The sequence below is a fragment of the Achroia grisella genome, unplaced genomic scaffold (genome assembly GCF_030625045.1).
Source record: "Achroia grisella isolate CSIRO2021 unplaced genomic scaffold, CSIRO_AGI_Agris_v1 utg640, whole genome shotgun sequence".
NCBI lineage: Eukaryota > Metazoa > Arthropoda > Insecta > Lepidoptera > Pyralidae > Achroia > Achroia grisella.
This window is the reverse complement of record NW_026712977.1, coordinates 2,100,669-2,123,104: the sequence shown is the minus strand read 5'-3', so window position 1 is coordinate 2,123,104 and position 22,436 is coordinate 2,100,669. Positions and strand designations below refer to the sequence as shown.

At 31.3% G+C, this 22,436-nt stretch overlaps 1 protein-coding gene across 1 annotated transcript; it reads left to right on the top strand.

Moving 5' to 3' along the window:
* Positions 1-1,861: 1,861 nt before the first annotated feature.
* On the top strand, positions 1,862-21,669 carry LOC131849128 (uncharacterized; the record flags this gene model as incomplete). The annotated part of the gene is made up of 8 exons (XM_059199122.1): positions 1,862-1,931; positions 2,524-2,591; positions 5,373-5,574; positions 7,042-7,232; positions 11,012-11,188; positions 11,664-11,690; positions 17,668-17,819; positions 21,522-21,669. Coding segments are annotated over 8 exons (1,035 nt in total), but the record flags the coding sequence as incomplete, so codon positions are not given.
* Positions 21,670-22,436: the final 767 nt, after the last annotated feature.

Here is a 22,436-nt window from a genome sequence, read left to right as displayed (position 1 = left end):
TTCGGTACAGGTGCCGTACATTACTTTGTACTCGGTACATACAATTTTCAACAGCTCTAGCCATTATAGATCGAATCCCAGTGTAGTGTAATTAAACGCTTCAACTAGCCAATATTGGCATCATATTATTAATTAACTTAGTATCGCTTTGTGATCGAAAATCAACCAATTAATATGTACATTGTAAGCACCTGACTTTCTCGACACACCGCTGACTAAATCAACAACACAAAGCAATTAATCGGTTCAGTATATCCGAAACTGAGAATATGTAATTTACACAAATAGGGTTAATTAATTAAATTAGTTCGCTTACTATCCACGTCTTAACTTCTACCTCTTCCTTTTTTATATAATAATAATAATAGTTTCACTGTTATTTATATTTTTCACGGAAGCTTTGTAGTTACAATAAAAAACTTTGACCTACATTAGACACAATTCTCAGGATATCAGTATTTACAAGAATGTATCTGAGTATTTCTATAAATACCCTGTAGTTACTTAAAATGTTGTCTTATTATTATTTTTTTCAGTCAGTTAATAATATTAAAATAATTGTAAAGTATATTTCACCAACACTTACTCATAACAGAGATTTTCTGCAATTCGATTTTACGAAAATATTGTTTGTTTAGTGTTAGCGAGCATTTTGTGTAGGTACCTATAATTAAGGCGCAGTTGGTGTTTACAGTCTACGGAGCGTTACAACACATTTTAATTGAATTCAGATTATTGCGTGTTTTCAGTACTGAATAAATTAAAAACTTGGACGAAATGAACAAATGGGCAGTTCCGTTGTTAATAGGTAGGTAGTACCGAAATACTGGAATACTGTAAGTAATATGTGTATTCTTAACTTAATTAGGCACACTTTGTCCAAAGTTGTTTGCGCTGTCTGCGCATCAGCTTGCTTTGTGAGCCATGTTTCGGTTAACAAGTGAGTTATGACAGTAAAATTCCAGGGTTTAGATGCACGGTACCTTATTCGTCCGCATGTAGTACAAGAGCGGTAACGAATACCAGAAGTGTTATATGATGTAGTGTGTCTATAGCATTTTCTCACTTACCATCAAGTTGATTGTTAGTTTATTTCTCTTATCAACTGATAAGGGTTTGTATAAAATAAATCATCATAGAGCCTTGCAAGAAAATATATTAAAGTTTCACCAATTTCATTCTACTTTGGATAATTTTCCTAAAAAAATATCAATCACTAGTTATTATTTCACTTGTCACTATATTTTTATCTTATATCAGACACTTCACTATCTATCACTTATAGCTGACATAATTTTTATTACAAATTATAATAAAGTTTACTTTCTCTATCCACCCTATATCTATAGATGGTTTGGTTGCGATTGATTAGCGATAAGACCGACTTTTGTATCACTTAATGTATATTTACTATTGTAATTATTTTCTGTATTTAGTTCAATAAAGAATATATATACCTATAAAAAAAATATACTACAATCTTGTCATCATTCTGACTAAGCCAAAATATATAAAATTGTTATAAATGAAAACCCACTTTACTAACTCACATTAATATAATATTATTGTGCTATCTCTTCAACTATATTGTTCATCTATTAACAAACGTAAATTGTTAATTATACCTATACTTACTTACGAATCGGTGAGTTAAGATAATTTAAGTTCAGTGACGTTGTCTGTGCTAAATTGGTGCCAATTCCGATGTGCAAATTAAATTAATCTGCCAGAACATACTGTCGGGTCGGGTTATCTTTACGTAACCTTTTAAACGAATAAAAGATTGAGACTTATGCACTCAAGTAGCGTTTTGCGCACTTTTGTTTGTTATTCACATTTGTGAAAGTTAAATTAACAATACAATGTATCTAAGTGCCTACTTCTTATTTATCTTCAGACAGTGTTGTTTATAAAATATGTACAAGCTGAAAGTAAGTAATTCCTAAAGTTTAGTACAATCAGTACAATTATACTTTCTTTAAATTTAGTACAAAGATACGGGAGTACGTAATCAAATTCGTATGGAGAATACAAAATTTAGATGTCCACTTTGTTTCTTTTGAACTGAACTACGAAGTTCAGTCATGAATACTCCACGTGAGTTTTGGCTTAGTATACACTACGACTAACCCGGTGTACTATACATACATACATATATCTACCGAAACGATAAAATAGATTGGTTTTATTGACACTTTTTTTTAATTGAGCATGTTGCATTGACAATAATCGACTTGAAAAAAATTTTCTCATTTATATACAAATTATTTATGAGGTCCCTGATTTTTTATTTAAGTATAGATAATACCTATGTTTTAGTAGTCAGTATTAAAAAATATTTAACTAAATCGATTCCTTTATATAACACTATTTCACTCTAAAGATACAAACTATAACAAATTCAAAGGCAGTCCGTTTCAACAGAAGCCAAATCCGTTTATGTAAAGCAAAATGCCTTTACCACTCAACTATGAAACTCCCTAAACTCCCTGAACGCTCAATGTAACATTTTTTTTTTATCAGGTATCTACTGCATAACAAGCTATGGGAGGGAACCATTCAAACCACGAGATGGTTCGCTACCATTTCTTGTAAGTATTAACAGAATAAGGTATGAATTTATGTAACTACTAATATATAGAACATATTTAGTGTATAGTACATATGAATGAATGACGCATATTTATAAGAGACAAACTTACATGTATACATTATGTTATAGTTACATATAAAACTTATATATTTATTCATTTTATATAATTATTTCAATACGAATATATATTTCAATAGATATAGTAAAAAAACACAATAAGTTGATTGACTTGATTAGAATTTGATTGATTTGATAACTGCGTAGTTATCCTCGTTAGATACATTCGTTCTATAGGAAAAACGGCAGAAAACATGAAACGGATATTTCCTTATATTATATATCGATGTATAATATGTCGTTAAGTCGTGTAAAATTCTGGACACAAAAATACTTACATCCAGTGCCATAAACAAGTAAAATACAATAATTTGCGCTAATATATATATTTTTTAATTCCACATTAATAAATTACTGTAATACATTATGACAAGGAATGAGAAAAGTATAAATAGATTATTAAGCAAATATTACAACTAATAGACTATTAGTTGTAGTAATGATTATCTATATTTGCAGATCACTTAAAAATATGTTGTTATCGGCTTGGATATTTATGTAATAATCATTAGGATATGAAGGTATATCTTCATGATCATATCCTAATGATCATAACAAGGATCATAATATATAAGGAATAAATTTAAAACAAGTAGTTCTTTCGTAGTGGTTTTCCATTCACTACATAGCTCTAATCCAGTTGTTGCTTGTTACCAATTTGAACCTAGTACTTACTGTACAACGCAATAAGTCTATAACAGTAGGTACTCCTGTTGCCTTCTTCATACCTACGTCCATGACAATGTATTCTAACAAGCTGTCGTTAGTACAACAGCCGTAGAATCACGAGAAATACTTCGAATTGATTAATATAGAAATAACAGGATTGAACCACTTGTGTTGTAGTCGAGGACCAATTCCGTTAACAGGTATTGTAAGCCGCCTTGGCGGGGACCTTGACCACAACGAGACGGCTATTATCAGTTTATCACTCAATCACTACGGGAGTGTGTTTTCCTGGATATTATTATGTAAACGGATTTATCCTCAATACTATACTTACATTTAATATATGTCACTTATTTTGTTTTAAAGAACAAATTACGATAATTTACGTCTGCCTCGCAATTACAGTATTATAATATTTGCAAACGAAATGATTGTAACCTGTAGATATATGTGTAGACCAAATGATCGAGAACCGATGGTAAGTAAAACATTTTGAGTAGCACAGTAGTACAGGTAAACGTAGATAAAGCGACAACCTAATATGTATTAAGTGGAACGTGGACGGCTGTAGATAATTTAGGATATCGCTTGACAGTCAATATAAAACTGTATTTTATACAATATAAGATAAATGTTAAACTAAAATGGTACGTATTGGTGCATCATGGCGTCAATTGTAAATTAATAATAGCTCTTAGCCAGACGAGTCCGGAAATTCTACAGAGACAATAAATAATAAATAAATAGCCGCTAGGTATCTCTTGCGCTTCAATTCTGTCACAAGAGTAGAGTGGTGTTAGATCCATACCAGGGTTGTCAACTTAAAAACTTTTTACGTCGTATGAAGACGTTAAAAGCTTAGTTAAGTGGCTCCTACTTGTTAATATAGTTAATCGGGTCTTAACACGATGAATTCTATGGTAAATAATAGTATTTTACCATTTCGACTTTTCCTACGCCTATGCTGTAGGTACACATGATCACTTTTAGTGAACATGAAATGTATTAACTTAATAATTATATAATGTTAATGTGTACTTCAATGTGAAAAGGAAATGGCTTCACTTTGATGTTTGTTCTCATTATAGTTAGGATTCTTACTTGTTACGTTGTCACTAAAATAGGTACCGAAAGATGGTCGCAATTTTATTGTTAAGTTTTCATACAAAATGTTCCGTCATACCTCGTTCTCTTGATCAAAAATTTCATACCTGTGCCGTATTCTCATAAGATTGGCACCCCTGATCCATACAGACTACGGTATATACGGAAACAGTGCCAATCCAAACTGTAATCTTTGAGAACAACTAACTCGAAGTCCTGCAGATGTTAGGTTGTGAGAAAAATACAGAGACTTAATTTTTTTTCTAGAACGAAATATTTCGATGGTTTCTTTGAGAAGGTAATGAATCTATAACATATGTTCTATAATTTATTATAATTCTTATAATCTTGTCTTTCATATAAGCATGACAATAACAAAGATTGTTACTTACCTTAGTGAGCCCTTAACTTTCAGTTATATACAAAATGTACTTTAAAATTTGTTTATAGATATTCGCTGGCGTAGCATCACTACAGGCTTCATTCTTTATATACATTATTCATTTCCTCTATCTATTAGATTCATTCTCATAGTATCTTCATAGTCAGGTGTTAGTTAGTCAAGTTATTTAGCTCAGGAATAAATTATACATCGCTAATAAGATGACCAGTAGATCTCATCAATATTTTTTTAAATATGTGATCTTTATATAGATACATTATTTTTATTTTTACAATCTTGTGTGCTTGTTTTCGTTAACTGTTTATTTAAATATACAATTTATTATATGTATGTATGTATTTCTCATCGTAATGAATAATATTATTGATAAATTTTTATTAACTGCGTATTTTATTAATAATGTAACCTATTCAAAGCGATTAAAAAGTTACAATCCCTTCCTTAACGTTATTAGATTTTTTTTATAACTCAACTTTTGTATTTTAGGTGTATTTTCCCTCTCGATACAGAGGATTATGCGTGGGCACACTTGTATCACGGACTGCTGTCCTGACTGCGGCAGTCTGCGTGACAAACCCGAGCACAGTTACTCTGGATACTAGACCCATCAATGTGGTCACAGCAGCTACGTACCGCCACCCACGGAGAGGAATCAGAGTGCAGGTTACAAAAATCCTTATACCAAAACGTAAGCATTCATTTATCATGATATTTGATACACATTTACATTTTTAATTTACTGTAGTTCTATATTAGGCTCGCAGGCCTGTATTGTATTAAATAACTATTATATAGAATGATAATTAAAATGTCAGTTCAGCTTATTATATAAAGCGATTTTCGTCGTCGTCGTTTATATGAACAGCAACACGGCATTATATAGTCTTGTGACATTATACCCCTATTAGTTTGCTTTCCTGAAGACCAGGTATGATGCCACCGTTTACTGCTACATGAAAGTTTTTAAACCGAAACATAGTTCACAAATCAAGCTGCTTAGCGGCGAAAATGAGAGAGATAGAACATACATGTTGCAAGCAATGTTATAAATCTTTTTTAATTTTCTATGTTTTGTTTATAATAAATGTGTTTTATATAGTGATTCCTCAGTGAAATATTTGCGACTACACGGTGCAATATTCTGCTCTCTCGTCCTTTAAAATTTATAGAGTCTAGAATAGTAGACGTGCAGACAATTTTGTATAAGTCTGGTTCAATAAAAGAAAAAGCATATATGAAAGAAATAAAAATGTTTCTACGAGTATCTCTGGATCGTTACTAGTCTGTAGTCTGTATTGTATTGATTTGTTTTATTTATAAGTAGCTTAACCCAGCCTTGTTCCGCTGTGGCTAGAGTTTGTGACAGCTTTTGATGATTCTTTATTTAACTTTATACTATTTACGGTATTGTATATCAATTGTAGAAAAACACACACATATACGTATATAAGGTTATCTCATTAAGTGAATCAACCTTTAAAGTTATCAAAAATAAACACGCAGGTCGATTTTTTTATAATTAAATTAATTGGTTAGATATTAATAATATAAAGCCCATTTACAGTAAACTTGAGTAGCGGTGTAATAAACAGTTACCCAAAATTTAAGTAATTTATAAATGGTAAACCACATTGTACCAGAGGTACTACATCAAAGTAATGCTAATAAATGTTTGTAAATTTGACATACTACTACTATATTTATAATTTACAGATAAATACATATAATACGGCCTCGGTAGTTTAGCTGTTAAATCCTTTAACCTTTACTTTTTACCAATGGTCGCAGCTTTGATTCCAAGCACGGTGCAAACATTTGTATTTATGAGTATTATTATTTTTATCGGTTTCGTATTTTCTATGTATTAAAAATATTGAAGTATTTGTATCAGTTGTCTAGTATCCTGAGAGTTGTATCATATCAACATTTAAAGAGCATGATGAAAATGCAAAGTTTCTTGCAACTTTGCATTTTCATCATGCTCCACCCACAAGTACGTATCTCTTAAATTATGAATGAATAAAGTAAGTCTAGTACCCATAACAATGTTCTGCTTAGATTGGGGCTAGATGATGTTATGTGAATGGTCCACACAAGCACAAATCACACGTAAATATTCGACGAAACTTAATATTCGTAATTAATTCCTTTTTAGTTACCAACGTAACTGGAAACAGAGGCTATCTAATGCAGAAATCAGTTGCGATCTTATTATTGAAACACAAAGTGCCTGATGTGTTAGCTGAAATTCCTCTCCGGCCTTTGGACATTGATTACAAGGGAGAGGTAGTACCAACTCTTCAAGAGGAATGCATTATGCCCGGATGGCATTTCTTTTACAGAGGGGTAATACGGTTGTGCTCTTTACTCGTACATAAAATTGTATTATAACTGTACTGAAAGACAGAGATAAAATTTTGGTCGGGCAATAAAATGGAATGGTATTGACTAATCTGTACTCGTTACTCTTTTTAATTCTTATAGCTAAAAGATATTTTATGAAGAGGAATGACTGACGATATCGATCTATCACGGCCATATGGCAAAAAAATATTTCCTGTAATATTATTTTATTTTAAAACTCTGTACAGTGATACTTATTACAATAATATTTTTTATTTTTATCGGAAAAATTGGTTACATAAATATATTATTATATAGTAAAAGTATATATTGCAAAATACTCTGCTGATTTTATCAAAAGGACTTAATGTACACTTTTTGGAAAGATGGTAGAATACTTTTGCAAGTGGGGGTTTCTTTGCTTTAGTTGGCTTTCACGAAAATTCGCAACTGCAGTCTTAAAAAAGAAACTTTTCTCTTTGACTCTTAATATACTATAGAAAGTTTTTACAGTTTCACGAGCAGAAACCAGTGCTTATAGCGCTTCATACCGCATTTTTTCCTAACAACCCGATTAATTAAAACTCTTTCCCGATGGATAGTGAAGACACAAAAATAAAACAATATTCTGAAATAGTACTCCTATTATAACTAACACAAAAACGCAGTGTTTTAGTATTAGTTATAATATAGTACTAGAACTAGAAGTAAAACTTTAAGTTCTACATAAATATACCACTAAAAACGAACAACATAATACAAGAAAACAATTTTATTTTAAAATTTCAATATACCTTTATACTATAATATCAAAAACAAATTCTCAACGGTAATTCACTATATTATAATACAAGTGTTACTCCATTACGTTAATTAATTTAAATAATTAACATTTTCATAAAGAGCACTACATTTACATATCAATTCAGGATTATTAAAGTTCGTTCAATGGTTTCGGATAATTGTCAGATAATGTCAAACAATATTTCAATATAAGCGCTCTATTTGTGTGTGAACAATTATGTTCAGATTAATAGAATCTAATTTAATAACTTCATTGTTTCCTCGATTTGTTACTAATGTGAAAACGTCAAAAACAATTGAGCGTACAACCGTAGTATATAAACTTGCAGTTCCCAAATATCGTTTACACAAAGTGAATAGGTCTATTATGGAAATAGATATTTGCTAAAATGTATTTCCATGATATAAATTGAATAAATTCAAATAAGTTCAGGCATTTTGGTTATAATATTATGTTATCTGTGGTTATATTAAAAATATATGTTATTTAAAGTCTTAAGAAATATTATATTACTTAATTTAAAGAATAATTAAAAATTTACTACTAATTTAGTACGTTTCTTAGCAGTTCTTCTCAACTAAAGTAGCTAGTTTATTTAACGTCTTAACATAATCAGTGTATCATAAAAAAAAAGGCAGAGGGACATTACATTCAGGAAAAAGGTCGGTAGTTAAACGGTCGTTAAATGATATATTGATATATCAGATACTCCCACGCAGTCCTTAGCTTTATGGGCCCCTTCTGAAATATGTATCAAGGGAAAAGTAATGAAGTAATTGAGATGCGTTACACGAAACAATTTATATATTGGATTTAAAATTGAACCTAATATTGTGTTATAGTAATAGGAAAAATACAAATAATTTTTTAGTAAATTCTTATATTTATTTTACATCCACTATTGTCCATAATATGGGTTCAGATCTACTTGTTTTAGGACACCAGAACAATCTGTCCTGGCTTGAGGGGTCGGTACATTTCTACAGAATTATAACTATAAAAATTATAGGATGCAGTCTCTATTATGTTTGGTTATGTATATTGTATTTATTAATAGATTTATCAAAAGTAATAAAATTTTAAGAATGGTCAGTTAAAAGTAAAAATTTGCGTAAATTAAATCCGCTTTACAAGAATAGATCATAATTATTAAATCCGGAAAATGTCACAGAGCAATTAACACTACGTTTTATAAAAGTTGGCACAGCCCTTGTGCGACTGAAACCAAAATTGAATCTATGTAACGACCTGTAATTGTTCTAAAAAAGAAGAGCTTGCACGGAAAACCACACCATTTTGTTAGAAGTAGCGGACTTGCACATTTAAAATGAATATGTGCAGACAAATGATATTATGCAATTGTTTTATTACAATTACAATATAGCATATGTAAAAATATGTATCTATTAATACATTTTTTTCTTTGTTTTTATTTAAATATAATGGCAAAGGCAAGTATAGAATATAATTTTATTGACTCGTTTTGACAAAATAATGACATAAAAAAAACAGGAAATAATTTACACATATTAAAAAACAGAGTCAATTAGAACCACAACTCACCAGAATGCTCGAAGAAGAAGACTAATTTTATGATTTCCTGTAATTTTATTGTCGAATGGCTCTCTACAACCAAATACAGCTTAAAACGCAAACTGATTGGTAGTCAAAATATTTAAGACTGATTTACTGACGCATACGATTTTTTACAGTCTACCTCAAAATACCTCAGGTAAAATTTTATTATATATGAGACAACCCTGATAAATAAGATATATTACGTAATAAAGGTATGCACTGTGGTGTATTTACCGTAGCAAATAAACCCCTTTGACGGAATACGGTAAACGTTGCATTTTCCGATGGCTCCTTTGATATTATATACAGGTATCTTACCTGTGCAAGTAAACTTATGTAATCTCTGCTTTGACAGAGTTACTGAGTGTACCTTTGTGTACTGCATACACGGTATATTTTGAGTCCTTGCATCAGAAATTCATGCAACCTCCTTGTATTTACATTGCACATCGAATACAGATAGTTTTAGATACGGTATTATTTTTATTTAATAGATGATAATGAAATTTTGCACCCCGCTATGCACTAGTTGAAGGTAATTAACATAAGGCCAGGTAATAAAATGCACCAAGAATTAACTAGGTAGGTTACCAGTTATTCTTTATTACCACAACTGAGACCAAAGACCAAATTTATCCGATTCCAAAAACTTTCAGTCAATCTATTGTATATTTTTTAATTTCTATTGAGGGAAACACCAATATAAAAGCTTTATCCCAGAGCCCCTTCGCTAACACGTTGGATTCAAATAAACAGTAAATATAAATGTTGGGTTGCCACGTCGGCAACCTATAACAAAGCCTTACGCCTTGATACTGATTCTACATTTAACAGTAATAAAGACATTAACAAAAGGATAACATACAAAAAATAACAATAGAAAACGTTATAAAAATAAATAATAAGAAACAACAATAACATATGAACTATTCCATGCCATTTACTCGCGATGTAGTTTAAAATGCTTTTAAACAAATGACATGCAACTGGTAGGTAGTCATAAACAGCTAGCCTTTGTGGTGTGTTCATTAATACAAAAGCAATTAGCGAAGCATATGCATTCGTCGGGGAGGCAACAAAAACATTTTAACAGTTAGCTCGAATTCCATGAATAATGTTGTCGCACATGGAAACGGCTTATAAAAAAAATAACATCTGGTGAATATGTTATAGTTTTTATACACATTTGTTTCTTAGGTTTGTCTACTGATTTCATTGTACCGCCCGTCAGTTTATTTGTCATTCCAATTATATAAAAAATGAAGAGTTTAAACAGAGCTTGATTGTTAAGTAGTTAATAATACTGAAATATCCTACATATGATATAAGTAGAGATATAGTTAATCCTAATATATTTATATTTATACATCCTGTCTAATGAACTACTTTTCTGTTTCAGGATAAAATTTATCCGATCCATAGATTTTTGCTACAGAGAAATGTGCGAGCGCAGTTTTTAAATATAGTCAAAAAGAATGTATGGTGCGAAGCATTATCTATCAAGTTTCAGAATGCGCTCAGTAACATTGGTTTCTTCGGCTTCCTCGACAAGGGAGGGAGCATTTGCGTTAGAGATGTAAGAAAATTCTTATTAAAACTTCCTTGAGTCTCTCTGTCCTGATTATAATTATGATGTTGTAATGAAAGTAACTCTTGAGTTGAAGTATCAGGAAACATTATCTCTTGGTAGGAATAATGATCAACCATTTTTCTTCATTTCAAAAAACTATATGCCATGCCAAATTTTGACAACTGAACCGATAACAAGTAAAACAAAAATAACAATCTCACTTACATATTTTCCACCAAAAACTATAACAGAAATTGACTGCAGAATAGTTAAAATCTCGTTAGTTTTGATGAAGGTATAGGATAATTTAAACATATGCATATTTATTACCCAATATAAACATACCCTGCATATTCCTTGAACTCGAATATATGACAATATTTGGAATAGTAAGAAAAATTACTTCTTATAAACCGTCTTCAAAAAACGGTAATTAATTCGGCTGTATTTTATACCATGTCTAAAAGTAATATTTTTACAGCCCGACAGGATAGCTCAGCCATGTCATGTGAGTACTTTTATATACGTACTTAGATTAGAATAACTTTTTTTACATAAACATTAAAAAACAGAATAATATAGAGGGTGGACCCACTGCCCCTATGAGTTATAGACGATTTTGTCTGGATTATTACTTCAAAATTTTATTATAAGCAGCAATTGTAATAGTTTATAATTTTAGACATAAAGATTAGATATTTTTATTCTTGTAAATTACAATATCAAAGTATGCTACTTTGAGTAAAATTTGTAGAAAAATGAGACCTACACTGGATGGTGTTTTCCTGTGATACATATCACAGGAAACAAGTCCTCGTCTCTCGTCTCGGTAGCATATTTTACCTCTTCATATAAAATATAATAAGACAGCATTCTTTGTGATTTGTATGACCTCCACTGTTGTAGATAGCCTATTACAGATAACTGTATCTATTATAAAAGCTGTAAACATAAATATTGCAGTGGGGCGAGGGGAGGCAGCTTGTTAGTGGTGGAGTCTATTGACTTAAGTCAATAGACGCCATAACTAACAAGCTTAAATAATATAGTAGTAACGTACCTCGAGAGATCGACCTCGAAGCGATACTTAATTAAAGTTAATACTTCGAGAATGCATCAAGATATGATTTCACTGACATTATTTAGTCCTTCTGTGGGTCTCGAAAATATTATTGACACAGGCATTATAAATAACTAGACATTAAAAAAATCCAAATTCTGTTTTATATTCAATAATCTTTATAACACTATTATTACTAAATTCTATCAAGTTGTTAAGCCTCGTTTTAAGCGTAAAAATGTCTGTAACAAGAGCCTCAAATCTTCTATAGCTAATATAGTAAATTTTCAAAAATATATATAATATATTCTATTATTATATTCATATACTTCAATTTTAAATGCATATATTATAGTTAGAAGTAGATATAATTGAGAATATGCGCGACTTGAAATGAGAAAGTCTTGTCAAATTTTGGGTCGTCAAGTCACATTTTCTTCTTAAATATGAAATCTTTTCTTATATTATTCTAGTATAATTGAACAGTTGTTCGTAAGGTCGTAATCTATAGATATGAGCAGCACACATACATGACAGAATACGCTGATACAGGTATGCTGTACTCCACGTAAGTAGCCGTTCCCGTGGACAGAGGTGATATGCTTATGAATTCCTAACGATGCCTCTCACATACCTAACTTATTTCTAGTCATTTATTAATCCTACCCGTCCCCCATCCTCGGACCACCTTCTCCCTATCCAGCTTTAACCCCCGATGCCCCGAGCGTAAACAGTAGCGCATCCGGGCTGTCATGTGGAGGTACAAAATCTCCCGTTAACCCCTCGAAAAAAGAATAGAACAACTTTCTAAGCGCACTGCTTGACAGTAAAAATACGTGCAACAAATGTATCGATGCATACAGCTTTGTACAAACTTTTCCTTTGATAAATACTTTGGTCCTGTTTTAAAAAAAAGTAGAAATAAAACTTTATAAAAAGTAAAACCTCGACAAACTCAATTTAATTTATTTGAGCCCACTGTTATTCGTGTTAATAATAAAAAGTCCAATATATTTCAATAGTTGAAATAGAGTTTTAGAATATGAGAGTACGTGTGCATAAAATCAAATAAAAATAGCGCCCCATATATTTAGATGTGAAATGTTAGTAAATAAATTCGTTGTTCTTTTTAAATTATGTTTACATTTACATTTCTTAGCTCTTCGGGACATTTTAGGCATAAAATGTACCGAAGAAATCGATACATTAATTAAATTAAACTTAAACCTAAATACCGAATGTAAATGTGAATCCACACTAATATACAAAAGTACGTCTGTTATTATATCTGTTTGTCGAGAAAAGGTAACCTTTTTACGACCATACTGCTGTACGGGTCTTAATTTAATTTGATGAAGGTACCCATTTTACCTGAACCCGCAAAATTATTGTAAAAAGTAAGTTGCACACCTTTGTGTGTCCTGATTTAAAAAAACAAAGTGAGAAACAAAATAACAATAGAATGTTTAAGAGCATGCAAGAATATTAGACTTGCAGCGCGCAGTCACGTGCGACCTTCAAAGTAAAGTGTAGAACACGGCACAGCGTCCGAAAGTCACGCATCAATCATCATTTATTTGATTGATTTAGTACTCACCGAGGTCAAGGACCGCGTAACAAGGGTGACTAAGCAGCTCAAACAAAAAAAATAACCTCTCGGACATATACAATCTCATCTCGGAAGCATCATACAAAAATAATCTCAAAAGCCGTTTATGTCTACTAGTTAGAAAATAAATTCAAACGAACTTTCTGTGTGCATAGGTGTTCTATGAAAAAATATTTTACGGAACAACATACCAACTTTCTAGTCTTTTATTATTTTTGACGTACAAACTGTTCGTTAAAATAAAGTTTACACGTTTCAAATACTAGGTTCCACTTTATAAAAACGGGCTTCAACGAACTTTGTTTTTATTGCAACGTTGCTCAAATACAGGTGTGTCAAATTTTTTAGTTTATTTAACTTACCGCTTTTGAAAAATGCATAGTCCATTTTCACTTTTGACATTTCGAGAGCTATTTTCTCATGGTTACTCTGAGAGCCTCCATCGTAGGCCACCCTCCCCCTTTACTGCCTCGCCACCCTCAAACTTTTTTATATGATACATTTTTAATTAGGTCCGTAGTACCTAAAGGTACGTTTTTATTGTGCTTACTTCGGTTTATATTTTGTATTTAGAATTTATCTTCCTTATTCCAATTATTTGTTTGTTTAGTTATCTTGTTATGTCTTTTTTATTTTAATATTAAACATAGATACTGAAGTTTTTATATATATTAATTTTACTCGATACAAATACAGGTAGGGTGACATCAAAACTACAGCCCCTCAAGACCTTTTCGGTGTTGATGTCGTTAGCTAATGGGTCTCAAAATGTAATAACAAAAATACTTATACCATTCATAGTTTAGAAGATATTTCAAATATAAAAAAAAATATCGAAGTAGATTTTGTAAAAAAATGACTGCCTGGGTGAGAGACCCAAAGATATATCTCTACCTGTTTCAGCGAGGAAGTAGCAAGATTTTTTATCTGTATTTTGGTTAAAGGCAGGGAAATTACATTACATAAGAGGCAGAACATCTTAGTCAAATCAGATCGAATCAAAATAACTTTATTCATGTAGGTTATTTATCGTATGTGTTTGAAACACATACGATAAATCAAATCTATCGTCAGTTTTGAATGTAGTTCTAGACTAGAAGAATGACGTTTTCCGTTTTTAAGTTCTATTCTAACTGTTGAAGCTTAGTGTTACCTGCTTACGTAGGTATTTATTATATTCCACGTAGTTTTTATTTCACGCAATCTTTTGAATAACTTTGGTTTTTTTCACATACTCGTCCATAATATAATCGCGTAAATAACATACTAAGCTAATACATATTATGCCTACTTTTACGAATGCCAAATGTAGACCGTATAGGGTTGTGGATATTTTTTTTATTGTGACATTATGTAAATTTTTTTTTTCAATAAGCAAATATATGTCGATTAATATTGGCATATTTATGACAAAGGGCAGGCTTTCATTTAGTCTAATCCTAAAATTATCGATTGATTGAATTGAATTCTTATTGTTTTGATTACATGCAAATAATAAACTATGACCACATAGATAAGACGGTAATAGCTTTTATAATAGCCTTATTTAAAATATAAAATTTTTAAAAAATAATTAATATATATTGCCAATACACAATGTTATTCTACGTGTAATTCTGGTTATTTCATGGAAAACATAATCAAGATTAAAACTTTACAAATATTACTAAATTAATATTAATAGTAAGTAATTTATTATCAACAGGAATATATAAATGGATTTTTTACTTATGAACGCTGACGTACATCTTCCATACTAGTCTTAAACTTTTCAGTCAGTTTGAAGATAAACACATATATTATTATATATTTCCTCTAGTTATGCACATGATATTTCAATAATGCATTCTATTTAAAGTGCTACTATATTGTGCTTACTTTATACAATAAAGTAATTGAACCCCTCTAATTAAATTTGGCATTTATATGTACGAAGTAGTGCAATAATAGAAACGTAATATCGTTCAAACATAATGTTTAAATGAATTATGGTCAATGGTTTAATTTAATTTCGACCACTGAGCGACCACTAGTACGTAACGTTCAATACTTTAAACAACAATTGAAATAAGCATCTTTAAGCATTTACTTAGCCTACAAAATAGCAAAATAGTTCATAACTAGTAGCACTAGATGGCATCAATGGCAATATACACGGCGGTATAGAAATTTACGGACATAGAATTTTAACAGACTGTAATAGTCTGTTTAACATTGGATAAAAAAATATTTTAATTCTGGTTTCATTTAAAAAGTTAACTTTCCGTTTTACTAAACATTTCTGTGATGAGAAACACTCGAATGATTTTGCGTAGTCTTGCTTATAGATTTACTAAAATATTAAATTATCTGCACCACCATAATCTACGTAGATAAGTATGAAAATACGAGTGTCCAGAAACATATTTTGCTTACTTGAAATTATACATATCTAGTATCTAATAGCTGATTGCTTGGCCGGGCCAACGTTGTTGTTCATATACATTATTTCTGCAATGGGGCCCCTCTCATCACCTAGGGATATAAAATAGCCTACATTTTAAACCGCGGGGATGCATACTATACGGGAAAATTCGTACGAAGAGTCGGATCTGACGAAGAGATTATGAGATTTTTTAATTTTGAGACGACGATATCTTCATCATTGTTCGAAATTGTGATCTACAGAAAGTTAATTGAAATTAACAACTATAGCCGTGGTATCAAGTAGTTTGTAGAGACAATCAATTTGTCTATATATGAGATTTTTTAATTTTACGTGAACTAAATTTTATATTTTTCCCATTGATTGTTGTTCATTTTGTGGATTGTCAGACTCGATTATTGTTATTCCGTAAAAATTGTAATTTTTATAAATACAACAATACCTATATCACAGATAATATAATTACCTATATTAAATTGACGGCCTCTATGGTCTAGTGGTTTAGCATACTGCCTTTATTGCGTTGTCATAGATTCGATATTCATATTTATTATTAGTGTCATTCGTGTGTGTTTTCTACGTAATTAATGAATTTATAGTATTTTGTTATATGATCTACAAGCTTTCAGTGCGAAAACGTGACCAACACTATTAGAAGCGTTACATCCTATGCTATTAATATTCAATTTCCGACTGTTATTGAATATTCTACACCAATATTGCGTCACGTGTTTTGCCTCTGGAGGAGGTATCATCAGGAAATTAATAGAGCTTACACTTGCCGGCTGCTCGGAGTTTAGACTCAACTAGTAAACGTCCAAACAACCACTTGTACAAAATAACATCTAACTCAATAAAATATTTTCAACACTGCCTACATATTTTCATCTAAAAAAAATTAAATCAATCCTTTACTTTTTTGTTTTTGTTTTTCATGTTGCTTGGTAGTGTTGGTACACAGTCACGTCAGTTAATAATTAACTCGATATTAGAAATCGGTCGTAATTTGAACATACTTAATTTAAATTATAAGTTTAAACCTTATTAAGTTTCTACTTTAGATTACTGATACACAACTTTACTGTATATATGTATATCTAAGTCTATAGGTTATATATAAGTCTATAGGTGAATAATATTAAACTATTCTCATTTTGACTACAGACTAACAATAAAGAAAAGAGTAAATACATGGTAGAGGGTAATATTTTTTTCTAATGGTTTAAAGTATTTTTTAAGCATAATTAAAAAGAAATATTAGTATACTGCACTCCTTCCTCTATATGAACTAAATATACACTGAATTTCATACTCCTCTGTCGGATTATTAGCGAAAAGCAAAGATATATTCGGTGTTAATTTTGTTAAACTTGTGAAATTGATTTAATCAGGGAATGTATGGAGCACCGCTGATATGTCGCGGTAGAGCAGTGGCTATGTTGATGGCCCCCGACGCACAATGGAGCAACTGTACTGGATATAGCAATATAGTGCATTTGTTTTCCAGTCGATACTTGAAGAACTTCATGACCTGCGTGAGCAGGTAAGTGCTTCTACAATACATATAGTTTGTTACGACAAAATCTCCATATTTTGCCAAAATCTAGAGGTAACGCATATGGATAAACGTATTATCTCCTCTGGAATGTTTACAATTTATCCAGAGGAGATAAAAACCATTGCTCCTAAGAATATTCCTCAATTCTTGTCCCTGACGACCCTGATAATAGATATACAGGTCCAAGCACAGACAATAGCCCAAACAACCCTTTAAAAAAATTGGTACGACTTTTAATTTTATTATATACTATTATTATTGTTCTATTACGCCTAATTACCACCCTCGTTGGCAGCATTGACCCCAGCGCCTACTCACAGTCTCATCTCACTCATCCTATTTGATGTGACAGCGAGAGCATTAGTAGTTGCGTGGGTAGTGGGTACCTCTATCTCATCTATATCTACCGCGAAGTAGCCTGCTTTTATTAGGTACTGGCGGAACAGGGAGAGGTAGTTCTTTCGGAATACCGTCTGTATTTTTTTAAACATTCAGGAACCCAATAAGATGTTCAATAAAATTACCTATCTTTAATTGTGTCTACACAACACAATTAAAGATAGGTAATTTTATCGTAATGACAACGGGCAATTAGCATTATGATAAAATTCGCTTCGGACATCTCACAATACTAATTGCAGCGTTAATACGTCTATCGGCCTGTAGTCTTCCTTCATGGTGGTGAACATTATATTGATAGAGACTCAGAGCACAAACGCATTCGTTTCATATACACTAATTACTTATATTAAGATGATCCCGTTTGTATCTAGGGATATAGCAGTATAATAATAATATTTCAGAACATTATACAGCACCATCTAGTACCAAACTAAGCAGAAGTTGTGTTATAGGTACTAGACAACCGATATAAACACATGGATACAGGTTTTTTAAATACATACGTACATAACACAGAGCGATACAAACAATCATGCTTATTAATACAATTGTTTATACAGCGCATGGATTCGAACCTGCAACTGTAAAAACATTATTCGTAATTAACAAAATAAAACTAACCGGTCCCTATTTGAGAAATATTTTTCAATGCGGTCTTCAACGTGTTAAAAGCCTAATTAAAGGTTATACTCGTAGCATAAATATATAAGTAAATGTCCGCGTCTCGTAATGGCCATCGCTCGCGTAATGCATTCAAATTTTTCGATCGTTTTAGGCCCGCCGTTGACCCACATTCTTACATCTCTGTCATAAAAAATAGCAACGCCTAATTGTGATTACGGATATCACGTGATGACATGATGTACTATTCCCTATACCTCTTACTTATATTGTCTCTTTTATAAATGTACGAGAACAAACGGAAGAAATATACAATCGATTTTAATTATCTTGAGGCTGCACAATACGTTATTTACCACCCCATTCTAGCAACACGACATGGGCCTGTCAACAAAGGAACATTCTATTAGCAACGTCGAATGGAAAAATGCAAAATGCATGGTACTGACATTGCTATAATTGAAGTTTATACAAAGAGAGAATAATCACTGCCCACGTATTATACCGGGCTATTTGAAAGCTTATGTGAACCGCCCTTCTTTGCTTTTCCGTTTGACTTGTGTTTTATAAAAGTAAAAGATTAAAAGAAGAAAGGCATAGCCCGTTATCTTATCTACAGGCACGGGGGAGGCTACAAACAGTCATCACACGCATGGAAATGTCAACACATCAAAATTAATATAACATAACTGATTTGTGTAATATATATTTTTTTAAATTATATAAACAATAATTTGGTCACTTTTAAAAAATAGTACTAATGTTATAAATGCGATAGTGTCTCTGTTTTATCTATGGTATATATCTGTTTGTTGCCTTTTTATATTAAAACGTTAGAAAGTATTAAGTGATTGCTAATATACTATTTATAAATTAATTATGTTAACTATCTTCGTCTCATTTTTTGTTTTAAAACATATTCTATATAATTGTTTGTATTACAATCTAACTTCAGATAAGATTCTATATACGTATGTTAAGTAAGTAAATAAAATTAATTAAGATGTTCAACAATTTCATTACCACAAAGTTACAAACAGACAGCTTTTTGTTAGTATGGATTTATATCCGTGGAAACTACACTTTTAATTGAGTTGTCGGAACCAGGAAATGCAGTAATTATATTAAACTTTGTAGCTGCGATACTGTCGATGAAATCTGCAAATTGTTTTTATAATTTGCTCTGGTTCGATAATATTACTCTGTCAGTGCAATAGACATGTTAAGCTCAGGGGCTTTTATGAAATGAATCCTATTATGAAACGTCCACTACGGGTTTAAACCCCCTGATATGAGGGAGGGGATTACTACTAATGAAGTTCCCATTACTGACTGTCCCCAGATTAATTCAGTGACTATTTGTTATGGAAAACATATTTTCAGAATATTCGCTTATATATGTTTTTTACGTAAGTGGCAAACGGGCTGACAGCCTATCTGATGGTAAGTAGGTACATGAACAGCACTACAGGACGTCACGTTATAAGACGCTCGTGAGATTACTCATGTGTTACTTTCCAGAGGACTTCGACTTCATTGTCGCTCTTATCCTGTTTTCAATGCCTTATTTCAATCTTCAACCGAAATATATGTATAACCATATGTAAGCTGCTTAGTGCCTATAATAGGTGTTAAAGAGATAGATATTCATGAAGATGACTTTTGTAAAGTCTGCTGTTGATGTGAAATGCTGCACTAGCTTAGTCTTTTTTTTTTGTGGATAATAAAAAAATGAAGAATACCTGTTTTATGCAGAAACCTGTGTTGTGAGAATTTTTTTCTCTACAACTTTTATTTAAAGCATTATTCGTATTTCTTGTCATTATCGAGTTATTTTGAAAACTGGCGTTTTCCAACCCTTTTTTTATTTTTTCATCCCTTTCCGGTCAACTTAAATCAAAATTTCTTTCTGAATATTATTTTCACGTATTTGCAGACTTTATTTTTATATATTGCGCCAAAACTAGCCAATCATGGTTTAAATTAAAATTTTATTAGACTATGTGCTATATTACAGTAGTAGGTACTATATTGTCTGGTTCACCACTGCAAGACGTATGTGGTATACACAGTGGGTTTTGAACTTGTCTATTTGGTCCTTACATGTTAATACTGTACCCTATACTATAGTATATATAGTACTTACTACTTTACAGTTCTTTAACATTATATCATAATCAATATATAAATCTATGTAGAAAAATATTCGTCATTGTAAGGAATAAAAGATTTTTTTTTTTTTCATTTATTTAATAAAGATTTAATTGTACAGTTGTTTTTATACATTGACTGTAGAACAGTTTGTTGGCAAGATATCGCTGTTTTTTTTTTAAATTCTTTTCTACCCATAAACATCTATCCACATAAATACACGTTTTTATAGATAATTACATACAATTACAATTTTTGTTTTAAGTTTATCTAAAAATGCTCTTTAAAAATGTATTATTATTTCGTTCAAATTTTGTTACCCATTAGGTACATATCTTTACTCCTACATACTATGTACAAAATATTTGTATCCATTAGGCAAAAGATCGTTTTTTGATTCTCCATAAGTGTTTCCGATGACTTTGAAGTAGGTATCTTTTCACATCCTCAATTTTCATATGCTGAAGCTGTAAAGATCAGCTACAGCCAACAGCATTTGTATATTGTTGGCAGGTTGTTCTCAGACGAGGCAAGAATCGATTGGGTTACAATGAAGAAATCCATATACGATGACCTCGGGCCTGACCATTACGACTATGTACCGGCGGTGTATGGGAAATTACTCGATAGCGACTCTAGTAGTACGTCTGACGAGTTATAAGAAGCAGTGGCCAATGTCTCACCACGTAGAATAAACCATACCTCTTTAGTCAACATACATAGCACTAGTAGAAAAGTTCACGGGGAGGGCGGGGTAAATAAGGGGGAATAGACAAAGCATGACATTGTATAACAAGGTGTGAGAAATTACAAAATTCGTGTAAAAATATAGACCCCAATTTTGGGATATTGTTTCAATTTTAGTATGTAGGTATCTATTAGTAGTCGAATTTTTAACATTGGACATGTGTGGGGATTACTGGAATTGATGTCGTTATTTATGAATGACTTCCAAACACAAGACAAGACAAACTAACCTGTCAACCTGTCGAATTCATTCATTCATTCATTCATGAGATCAGCGACATGTAACTTCCTGGTTTTACTGAAGCGTGCAATAGGCACTTGTTATCAATAGATTTGTTCGATTTACCTAAGCTGTTTTATTATTTAAAAAAAAAAGAATAAAAATAATGTATTCCTAAATTAGTATTTATAAACTTCTTTTAATAGATAGATTAAGGTACAGGCAATGTTTTTAGTGGTATGTATATTCCTCTTTCTACTAATTACATTCTACTTCAGCTCATCGACAATACATATCCTATGAACTTATGGTTAATATAGAATTATTATAACCTATTATATAATCTTATTATGTAGTTACGAATGTAATTTGTATAATCTAATATTGTTGTAACTGGCTAATCAAGATATTCTAAATTAGTATTTAAGCTTCTAATTATAGTTGTACAATTTTTTCTTTAC